The sequence below is a fragment of the Oncorhynchus masou genome, chromosome 9, assembly GCF_036934945.1.
Source record: "Oncorhynchus masou masou isolate Uvic2021 chromosome 9, UVic_Omas_1.1, whole genome shotgun sequence".
NCBI classification, from domain to species: Eukaryota; Metazoa; Chordata; class Actinopteri; order Salmoniformes; family Salmonidae; genus Oncorhynchus; species Oncorhynchus masou.
Window position 1 is genome coordinate 677,725 of NC_088220.1, and position 12,012 is coordinate 689,736.

The 12,012-nt window shown below is 42.7% G+C and overlaps 1 protein-coding gene across 1 annotated transcript in view; it reads left to right on the forward strand.

Moving 5' to 3' along the window:
• Nucleotides 1-337: 337 nt before the first annotated feature.
• LOC135545385 (transcriptional regulator ATRX-like) overlaps nucleotides 338-12,012 on the forward strand; it is a 101,905-nt gene continuing 90,230 nt past the window's right edge. The window contains 7 exon segments of the mRNA XM_064972992.1: nucleotides 338-511; nucleotides 3,617-3,717; nucleotides 3,943-4,090; nucleotides 4,357-4,437; nucleotides 5,100-5,209; nucleotides 11,039-11,106; nucleotides 11,429-11,935. Of these exon segments, the coding sequence (XP_064829064.1) occupies nucleotides 3,622-3,717; nucleotides 3,943-4,090; nucleotides 4,357-4,437; nucleotides 5,100-5,209; nucleotides 11,039-11,106; nucleotides 11,429-11,935 (1,010 nt within the window). The 5' untranslated portion in view covers nucleotides 338-511; nucleotides 3,617-3,621.

Here is a 12,012-nt window from a genome sequence, read left to right on the forward strand (position 1 = left end):
AGTTTAGAGTCTAGCACAATAGAGTTTACTAAGCAATAGAGTTTAGAATTCAAGACAGACCAGAATGCAGCCTGCAGCCTAAGGCTCAGATTATCAGAGAAAACAGTGTCATTTCCATTGTTTGAAGGTGTGTATTAATCAAAAATAAAAACCAGAGCAAAGAGGTGGGACACACAAAAAAATCGCCAGAAGATTTAGAGAATACGATTCACACAAAGCCTATGGAAACGCTCACATTTATTTGGCCAATCAGAAAGCCATAATTTCCTGACTCAACATCCAATAGGACAACAGATATGATTTGGGCTGGATGCGCCATTTTAGTGCGTCTCAAACCATCCGGTAAAATGGCGCCTTTGCTTTGTCTTCACTGAAAAAAAGGAGGTTTGCTTCAATATTTTAACATTTTTCTAAAATACAAATAACTGAGAATTATCTGTTTTACATCTCCGGGACGACGTGCCAAGAACTACACGTGTCTCAGTCATTCAAGAAATGACAAAAGAGTACAGTAGGTATTATCTTTTCCTCAAAGCAGTGCCGAACGTTAGCATCTTTGCATTGATGCTCTGGGCTCGTTAGCGATGTACCGGTGTTACGCAGCGGAACCGGCTCGGTTTCCCACGGTACCAACGTAGCTACACTACGAAAACGGCTACTGCTGTTATAACGGAGGATTTATAATCTAGCTAGCGAACTCAACCACTATTACTAAGTTAGTATTTTTTTGTTGAAAAGGTAAAACCTGTCAGCGGGTTTTGGTCGATTTCCACCTGTGTTTTGGCTCTGAATGTATAAGCTAGCTACTTAGCATGCTAACTAATGTGGGATCTGACATATCTGGCGAGGGGGGATAAACTGATGCATTTCGTTGCATGTCTCTGAATGCTCTGGACCATTGAAACAGTACTGCAGGGTTGTCCGGGAAACTGATGTCTGAAATGTGGACATACTGCAGAGATGTTGGATTTTTATATATACAGTTTGATCACACTTTTCTATTGTGTTATTGACTGTTTATTCCATCATGTGTGTCTCACTGCTTTGCTTCATCTTGACCAGGTCCTAGTTGTAAATGAGAATTTGTTCTCAACTGGCCAACCTGGTTAATTAAATAAAGATGAAATAAGATAATAAATGTTTGTTTACCTCGACTAACCTGCACCCCCTCCCCTCGATACTGGTACACCTTTTTATATCGCCTGGTTCTTGTTGTTTCACTTTTTTTAGGTGGTTTATTTAGTAGATATTTTCTTAACTCTTATTTTAAAACGTTATTGTTGGTTAATTAAGGGTTTGTAAGTCAGCATTTCTCGGTAAGGGTCTAAACTGTTTTGATAAGAGTCAGGTTGACTTAGTGCACAGACACTCCGGTTAGTTAGTTAGTTCGCCTTTGATGGGAAGATGCCCGGTTTTTGAATCTTCCGGCTCGCCTGATTTCTTTACTCTGACCATGTCAGCATTAATTGTAACAGACAAGGTCCATGTTAGTTCGTTTATTCGCACAATTGACGAAAAACGTCAATAAATAATGCTGTAGTTAAACCTTTTAGGTCGCTCACACACGGGCCATTTTTCTTTAAATGTAACTGCATTTTTAGTTCAAATTGTTACCTAACATTAGATGGCTTTAGTAATAATACGAATAGTTTAAAAAAATCACTTTGGCTACTGTTCATCAATTTGTGGTGAGAGGAATTTAAATCCAAAACATTGGGATCTGCTACTGTTCATCAGTCACTTTATTCTCATGTTTTGGGATCCTGAGTGGTGCACCGGAGACACCCCCCCCCCTCCCCCCCCTCAAATGGCGCGCACGAGTAGTGTGGGTGCAGTGATTGAATAACATGTATGTGTAAATATATTTTGCACTACTCGCGTCGCATGGTCAGCATATAAGGCACTGCATCGCAGCGCTAGAGGCATCACTACAGACCCATGTTCGATCCCAGGCTGTATCACTACCGGCTGTGATCACTAGGGTACCTGCCGCCTTGAATATAGCCATGTTATTACCTCATACTCCTGCACATTGACTCAGTACTGGTACTCTGTGTATATAGTCAGGTTACTCATTGACTCAGTACTGGTACTCTGTGTATATAGTCAGGTTACTCATTGACTCAGTACTGGTACTCTGTGTATATAGTCAGGTTAGTCATTGACTCAGTACTGGTACTCTGTGTATATAGTCAGGTTACTCATTGTGTATTTATTATTACTTTTATTATGTTTTTCCCCATTTTCTATTATTTCTCTATTTTCTTTCTCTTCATTGTTGGGAAGGGCCGTCAGTCAGCATTTCACTGTTCGTCTAAATCAAATCCAAGTTATTTGTCACATACACATGGTTAGGAGATGTTAATGCGAGTGTAGCAAAATGCTTCTACACCTGTTGTTGATGAAGCATGTCACTGTTAGTCTACACCTGTTGTTGATGAAGCATGTCACTGTTAGTCTACACCTGTTGTTTATGAAGCATGTCACTGTTAGTCTACACCTGTTGTTGATGAAGCATGTCACTGTTAGTCTACACCTGTTGTTGATGAAGCATGTCACTGTTAGTCTACACCTGTTGTTGAAGCATGTCACTGTTAGTCTACACCTGTTGTTTATGAAGCATGTCACTGTTAGTCTACACCTGTTGTTTATGAAGCATTTCACTGTGACAAACAACATTTGATTTGAACTATCTAGTTACTGCCCATGGTTGCTAATTTCACATTTTTGCTAATTTCACATGTTCACATTATAAAAACAATGACGGAAGCCTGATTTTTGTTGAAACAGTAGGCCGAGCAAATCTGTATTATTTAGGTCCCGTGTCCAGTTTTAATAGAGCCAAAGTTCCACTCAAACTCCCATTGGTGCTGCTGGGCTGCTCCGTTGGTGCTGCTGGGCTGCTCCATTAGTGCTGCTGGGCTGCTCCGTTGGTGCTGCTGGGCTGCTCCATTAGTGCTGCTGGGCTGCTCCGTTAGTGCTGCTGGGCTGCTCCATTAGTGCTGCTGGGCTGCTCCGTTGGTGCTGCTGGGCTGCTCCATTAGTGCTGCTGGGCTGCTCCGTTGGTGCTGCTGGGCTGCTCCATTAGTGCTGCTGGGCTGCTCCGTTGGTGCTGCTGGGCTGCTCCGTTGGTGCTGCTGGGCTGCTCCGTTGGTGCTGCTGGGCTGCTCCATTAGTGCTGCTGGGCTGCTCCGTTAGTGCTGCTGGGCTGCTCCGTTAGTGCTGCTGGGCTGCTCCGTTGGTGCTGCTGGGCTGCTCCGTTGGTGCTGCTGGGCTGCTCCGTTGGTGCTGCTGGGCTGCTCCGTTGGTGCTGCTGGGCTGCTCCGTTGGTGCTGCTGGGCGGCTGCTCCGTTGGTGCTGCTGGGCTGCTGCTCCGTTAAATATCTGAATTCGCACCCTATTCCCTAAATAGTGCACTACATTTGACCAGGTCCTACAGGGAACAGGGTGTCATTTGGGACAAAGCCCTAGATCTTGATTAAGATCAGGCTGTTTTGCTTTTACTTACAGAAAGGAAAGAGCCTCTAACCTGGTAATTTAGTCCGCTCTTCATCTCCCCCGTCCTTTGTAATTGTCTAATTTCCGACCTAATAGTGGGATTTCTTGTTGTTGGCAGGTTAAATGAGTAGAACCTCAGCAGCTGAATCTACAGACCAAATGATGGAGCAGGAAGTAGGTCAACGTTCGATTACAGACCAGATGGAGGAGGAGGAGGAGGTAGGTCAACATCAGATTGTCTATTTACCTGCTTACTTTTTCAAATGTATCCACCTGTGAACTTCATGAATGTCTTACCAGAGCTGGTTTAACGTAGTGCACTAGATAGGTTGCCATTTGGTACACAGCTGGGCTGTAGCTTCTGTAGCAGATAACAGGACGATCACTCAGGGTCTATCCTGAGGTTTTTCATTAGACTCATGTTGACTCTTGTTTACTCCTCAGCCAGGGAGCTCAGCAGAGACTGAGAGACCCTCCTCTTCTCACACCAAGAGGAAGCCAGCTGTTACAGCCAAGCACACCGGAGGGAATGAGTCTGACACCTCGGACGAGAGTGGACAGGATGATGGCGCCTCTGACAACCCCTCAGATGGTAAGGTCTACCACGACCTGGGGCCAGCACGTGTTTTAATGCCTCTTCATATCATTGTGGAGCCAGAAGGTGCATTTCTACACTTTGTGGATAATATTGTTGCTGCTGGTCTGTTCTGAGTTGATGTTCAAGGTGGATAAAACTGTTGTAAAGTAGTGCACTATATAGGGAATAGGGTGCCATAGGGCTCTGGTCTAAAGTAGTGCACTATATAGGGAATAGGGTGCCATTTGGGACGCACATTAAGTGCTTGTCCTCTACTTCAGGCATGTTGGTGGTACGGCCTGGGACTGACAACAAGGAGAGCAGAGGAGCCATGAAGCTGGACCTCTCAAGGAAAAAGACAGGTTTGTCTCTCACACAAGGCCATGTCTAAAATCTGACCTACTTTGTCCTTAAATGGAATTATACATTTCACATACTATAAAACTTGTTTAGCATACCCAAAATACAGTGCCTTGCGAAAGTATTCGGCCCCCTTGAACTTTGCGACCTTTTGCCACATTTCAGGCTTCAAACATAAAGATATAAAACTGTATTTTTTTGTATAGAATCAACAACAAGTGGGACACAATCATGAAGTGGAATGACATTTATTGGATATTTCAAACTTTTTTAACAAATCAAAAACTGAAAAATTGGGCGTGCAAAATTATTCAGCCCCCTTAACTTAATACTTTGTAGCGCCACCTTTTGCTGCGATTACAGCTGTAAGTCGCTTGGGGTATGTCTCTATCAGTTTTGCACATCGAGAGATGGGCTCTGGTCTAAAGTAGTGCACTATATAGGGAATAGGGCTCTGGTCTAAAGTAGTGCACTATATAGGGAATAGTCAGATAAACGGTTTGAATCCTCCCATCGTTAAAGAAAAGGTTTTGACCAGGAATGTGTCTTCCTACAGCCTAATATCCAGACCCGCTGCCAGTTTAATGAAATCATTCAGTTTGGGATTGATATTGGATGTAAACGAAACATGTTTGTCTCTCGGTCTTCCTCTGTTTATATCCAGATACCACTTTGCAGGAGAGGATAGACTGCACCGCCTGTGGACAGCAGGTCAACCACTTCCAGCGCCACTCTGTGTTTGAGCACCCGATGCTCCATGTGCTCCTCTGCAAGGTAGATACACCTGCAACACCCTCTCTGTCTGTCTTCCATCTGTCTATTTGTCTCCTATCGGGCTCTACATCTTTCCATCTATCTGTCTGTCTCTATCAAATTCTGTCTCTCCATCTGTCTGTCTTAATCACATATCCTTTCCTCTCTAGTCTGTGATTGTGGGATGATTGTCTCTGTCTGTCTGCCCGTCTCTCTCCCTCTCTGTCTGCCTGAGCTCCACCATGCTCCTTTAGGGTTGGGCCATATATATTTGATTCATTTGAATTTATGTTTTTGCGAGATATTCCAAATGGTGTGTGATATTAGATAGTAGATATTCCAAATGCCAATATCACAAGAATCTTTTTATTTTTCTTCCATTTTTTTTATTTTTATGAGTGTTTGTGTCCGCATGTTCTCATGTCTTTTTGCTCTCGTCTCCTTCCCGTTTCCACCAGAGATCTGAATATAATGATGAGATGCTAATGTCCCCTTTACAATGGGAGTCGTCCCAAAGGCGACAAGCTTAGGACCAAAATATGCCCATAGAAACACATTGGGATGATTTTGAACAGATTTGGGCGAGTGACACCTCTCACTTCGTTTCTTCCTCTGTTTACACACACACACACAAAGCCCCTCCCCCTGACACACCCACCAAGCCCCTCCCCCTGACACACATCAAGCCCCTCCCCCTAGCACCAAGCCCCCGCCCCTCACAAAAACAAATATGAGAGATCACTTATTCCTCTGACCAGCGGTTTCAACTCGGTATTTGCATTTTGCATTTGAGGTTTGTTGGAACAGAATGGGTCATATGGAGACCGAAACACACTGAGAGATTATTTTACTCTAATAGAGAAATCTACCTTTCTAATCCTGTTTATTTCTCAACTCCTTAAATTGTGTGCAGTTCTCTACTAAAAGAAGATTATCAATCAACATTGATTCTGTAAATGGTCAGTTTGTCGCCTGCAGCATTGGGGTTCCACCTACCACTAGCAGCATATTAGCCAAAGACTGCTTATACGACCTGTCTAGTCTGTGTTTTAGAAAAAACACAATTATATAATACATTTAAAGTGGACAGGCTAGCATGCTGTTCCAACAGTTGGAGACGGACAGGAGGTCGTGTTTCTAATTCAACTGTTTTGCCTTTTTAGCTGTATTCTCAAGAGCTTATCAAATTATACCTTGATCCAAGTTGGCTGAACTTGAAGTCTAAATATTAGCTGTCTACTCACTAACACGTGGGCTTGTCCTTGAGAGATTGTTTATGAGACCGGTGTTCATTTACGACATTAGTAAATGTGCATCATGCATGGTTCTGGTTAAATTTAAACAAAATCTCATTTTTAAAGAAGACCTGAAAGCCAGATCAGTGATTATTGCAAAAAAAAGCAGGTACAACTATTGTGATAAAATAATGAAATTAGTGGGTCATAAAACTTGTTATGGTAAACGGTAGCGCCCCACCTGGCCATCCAGTGAAATTGCAGAGCGCAAAATATTGCAGAGCGCAAAATTAAAAAAATATTAAATTCAAATATTTAACTTTCTTGAAAATATGTGTTCTACATCAAAATAAAGCGTAACTTCTTGTTAATCCAGCCGCCATGTCAGATTTCAAAAAGGCTTTACGGCGAAAGCGATTATCTGAGGACAGCACCCAGCAGACAAATCATTACATACAGTTACCAGCCAAGTAGACTAATCACAAAAGTCAGAAATAGCAATAAAATTAATCACTTACCTTTGATCTTCGTATGGTTGCACTCACAAGACTCCCACTTACACAATAAGTGTTTGTTTTGTTCGATAAAGTCCCTTTTTCTATCCAAAAACCTCAATTTTGTTGGCACGTTTTGTTCAGTAATCCACTGGCCCAAAGGCAGTCTCAACAGGCAGACGAAAAATCCAAGAAGTATCAGTAAAGTTCGTAGAAACATGTCAAACGATGTTTAATCAATCCTCAGGTTGTTTTTAGTCATAATAATCAAAAATATTTCAACCGGACAAAAGCTTCATCAATATAAAAGAAAAACCATAAAGGCTCTCAGTCGGGCAAACAGGTCTGGGGACTTTCCACTATCCACTTACTCAGTGGTCTTACTCCCTCAGTTTTCAGAATACAAGCTTGAAACAATTTCTATAAACTGTTGGCATCTAGTGGAAGCTATAGGAAGTACAATTTGAGTCCTAGGTCAATGGATACTGTGATGGTATTCAATAGAAAACTATAAACATAAAAAAAAATATCTCGGGTTTTTGCCTGCCATATCAGTTCTGTTATACTCACAGACATTATTTTAACAGTTTTGGAAACTAGAGTTTTCTATTTTTCAAATCTAACAATTATATGCATATCCTAGCATCATTTGCTTCAGTAACAGGCAGTTTACTTTGGGCACGCTTTTCATCCGGAGGTGAAAATAACCTCACTAGGGTAGGGAGCACAAAGGTTGTAAAAGTCTTATATTTTGCCAAGATATAATTTACCAAGACCTGCATTCATTAAATTGTAGTTTGAAAAGCAGTGTATTTGATCTTTAATTGTACAACAAAGCTTATTTTGTGATAACATTAAAATTGATATACATACAGCTAGCCTACAGTGCCTTATATAAAATATTCAGACACCTTGGCTTTTTCCACGTTTTGTTACGGTACAAGCTTATTCTAAAATTTGAGGAAAATTGATTAAAATTCAATCTACACACAATACCCCATATTGACAATTTTTGCAAGTCTTTTCAAATTAAAACAAATAGTCTGCAGCATTGAAGGTCCTCAAGGCCTCCATTATTCTTAAATGGAAGACGTTTGGAACCACCAAGACTCTTCCTAGAGCTTCTCCCCCGATTACTCAGTTTGGCCAGGGGACAAGGGCCTTGGTCAGGGAGGCGACCAAGAACATGATGGTCACTCTGACAGAGCTACAGAGTTCCTCTGTGGAGATGGTTGTCCTTGTAGAAGATTCTCCCATCTCTGCAGCACTCCACCAATCAGGCCTTTATGGTAGAGTGGCCAGATGGAAGCCACTCCTCAGTAAAAGGCACATGACAGCCCACTTGGAGTTTGCCAAAAAGCACCTAAAGAACTCTGATCATGAGAATCAAGGTTCTCTGGTCTGATGAAAACAAGATTGAACTCTTTGGCCTAAATGCCAAGCGTCACGTCTGGAGGAAACCTGGCACCATCCCGATGGTGAAGCATGGTGGTGGCAGCATCATGCTGTGGAGATGTTTTTCAGTGGCAGGGACTGGGAGACTAGTCAGGATCAAGGGAAAGATGAACGGAGCAAAGTACAGAGATCCTTGATGAAAACCTGCTCCAGAGCGCTCAGGACCTCAGACTGGGGCGAATGTACACCTTCCAACAGGACAATGACCCTGGGCACACAGCCAAGACACCGCAGTAGTGGCTTTGGAACAAGTCTCTGTATGTCCTTGAGTTGTCCAGCCAGAGCCCGGACCTGAACCCGATTGAACATCTCTGGCCTGAAAATAGCTGTGCAGCGATGCTCCCCATCCAACCTGACAGAGCGAGAGGATCTCCAGAGAAGAATGGGAGAAACTCCCCAAATACAGGTTGCTAAGCTTGTAGCATCATACCCAAGAAGACTTGAGGCTGCAATCGCTTCCGAAGGTGCTTCAACAATGTACTGAGTAAATATATATATATATATATATATACACATACATACATACAGACATACAGACATACAGACATACAGACATACAGACAGACAGACAGACAGACAGACAGACAGACAGACAGACAGACAGACAGAGAGAGAGAGAGGATGGTCTGAAGTCTTAGATAAATGTGATATTTCTGTTATATATATATATATATATATAACAGAAATATCACATTTATCTAAGACTTCAGACCAGACTCTGTATATATGTGTGTGTATATAATCTCAGAAACAAAAAAAAACTTCCTCACTCTCAACTGTGTTTATTTTCAGCAAACTTAACATGTGTAAATATTTGTATGAACAGAACAAGATTCAACAACTGAGACATAAACTGAACAAGTTCCTCAGACATGTGACTAACAGAAATGGAATAATGTGTCCCTGAACAAAGCGGGAGGTCAAAATCAAAAGTAACAGTCAGTATCTGGTGTGGCCACCAGCTGCATTAAGTACTGCTGTGCATCTCCTCCTCATGGACTGCACCAGATTGGCCAGTTCTTGCTGTGAGATGTTACCCCACTCTTCCACCAAGGCACCTGCAAGTTCCCGGACATTTCTGGAGGGAATGGCCCAAGCCCTTACCCTCCGATCCAACGGGTCCCAGACGTGCTCAATGGGATTGGGATCCGTGCTCTTCGCTGGCCATAGCAGGACACTGACATTCCTGTCTTGCAGGAAATCACATACAGAACAACTCAAAGGCGAAATCCATTAAAGCCAAGATAATGGAATTCATTGCCCTTGACAATCAACCGTTCTCTGTCGTGGGTGGTGTTGGCTTTCGCCGACTGGTCGATCACCAGTACACACTACCAAGTGCGCTATTTTTTTCAGATGTTGCTCTACCGGAGTTACACATTAATAGCGTCACATACTATGGAACGCTGTTTGGGTCTTTGCGTGTCAAAAGAGATCCAGTAGCTCTGTCAAAGCTGTACTAAAAAGTCTGCAAACAAGCAAATACCGGCCACGAACGATGAGTTTACAATACCGCATTGGTAATAAAGCATAACTTGTTCGACCGCAACTTCTGGGGTAGCAAGCTTTAGCTTGGTACCTAGCGAGCACCAATACTTATAACAATGACCAGTCGAAATTGTAGTCATTTTCATTATTCTTAGCAATGATTTAGGAATCCTTGTGAGTAAGTATTGTTGTATTGTTGTTCGCCTATTGAAATTGAACTTCAGTTCGTGGAAAGATATAACGTTATAAGCAGCCAGCTTGCGAGGCTCGACTAGTCTGGGTTATGTGCTGTGAAGCTAGACCCAATAAGGATTATGCAAAATAGTGGGATTTGTGTTTTGACTTCAAAATAAAAGTATGTAATTGACAGTGATGCAAATGAATACAAATAGTAGAATTATGCCATACTCTTATTTTGAAGGCTAACCGCAAATTCCACTTGTGGCTAATCTTTATTGTGGCTAGCTTCACATAGATGGGTCCAAACCACCATTAATCAAATAAGAACTGTCTCATAAATTTTAGATGATGACAGTCACCTAGCTATATAGTCAGACCACCATTAATCTAAATACATTTGGGTTATTTGAGCTTTCTTTATGAACAGCACTGTAGGTGCGCGAGACAACTTTACCAGCATCGTAGCATACAGTACGTATCGATTAATCGTTGTGACACTGTGATAATCAATAACCACATATATTTTTTTATGAACGTGTTAAATTATTAGATAACGCCTAGATTCATATTCAGGTCCTGATTGGTCAACAAGCTTATTTAACACGTCAAATAGTGTATATATATTGTTTGTGTGTGTGTGTGTAACCTTTATTTAACTAGGCAAGTCAGTTAAGAACAAATGATTATTTACAAAGACGACCTACACCGGCCAACCCTGGATGACACTGGGCCAATTGTGCGCCGCCCTATGGGACTCCCAATCACAGCCGGATATGATACAGCCTGGATTCAAACCAGGGACTGTAGTGACGCCTCTTGCACTGAGATGCAGTGCCTTAGACCGCTGCATCCAAACTATTTAACTGTACTAAAATGCTTCAAAGGCTGCTAAAATTTTAAATATCGGTTATCGGTATTGTTTTATTTTGGCAAGGACAATATCAGTATCAGCCAAAAACATAATATCTGTGCATCACTGTTGTTTCCTCTTCCTCTAGTCGTGTTACAAGTATTACACCAGCGATGACATCAATAAAGACGAGGACGGCATGGACGAACAGTGCAGGTAGGTCCCCTCACAGAACACAGAAACATGGACAAACAGTGCAGGTAGGTCCCGTAAGGTCCCTGTTCTACTGCTTGAGTGTCGCCACCTCTTGTACAATATTGGCTCTCGATTATGAGTACCTACTTTCTAAGAGTCCCGGCACCTATTTTAGTCCACGCCAAGGGCTACGTCCCAACCGCCACCCTATTCCCTATATAGTGCACTATTTTTGTCTTTTTTTAGAATGATTCATTGCTTCCCAACAACAGCTGCAAATCCCAATTAAGATACGTCATGTTTTTAAAGTTGACTTTCCTCGCTATCTTAACTACGCCCCAAGGTGGTGTGCTGAAGGTGGCAACCTGATCTGCTGTGACTTCTGCCACAACGCCTTCTGTAAGAAGTGCATCCTGCGTAACCTGGGCCGCAAGGAGCTGTCCATGATCACCGACGAGGACAGTAAATGGTCCTGCTATATCTGCAGCCCTCAGCCTCTCTCAGACATTGCCTCCAACTGCTCCAACATCTTGACCAAGTTGGAGAGCTTCTGGCGCACGGGACGCAAGAAAGAGAGGAAGGAGGTGAAAGGGCACAGTAAGGGTAAAGGTCACCACCACCATGGTAAAGCTGTGGTGAACGGTAAGGAACATTCAGACGGGTCAGGGACCCTCACCTTCTCCTATAAGACCCTGAAGGTCCCCAAGGAGCTGTTGAAGAGGACCAAGAAGCTGATTGAGACGACCACGGGGCTCAACAACACCTTCATCCATTTCATCCAGCAGGCTGAGGAGGAGCAGGGAGCAGCAGGAGGAGGTGGCAGCGGGACCAGACACCTCAAGGCCTTCAGGTATCCTAACACATGTTAATATTATGACTGCTACAAAGTAAGTGAGGCAACCCAATTCTGTCCTTTTGCCTAATCTA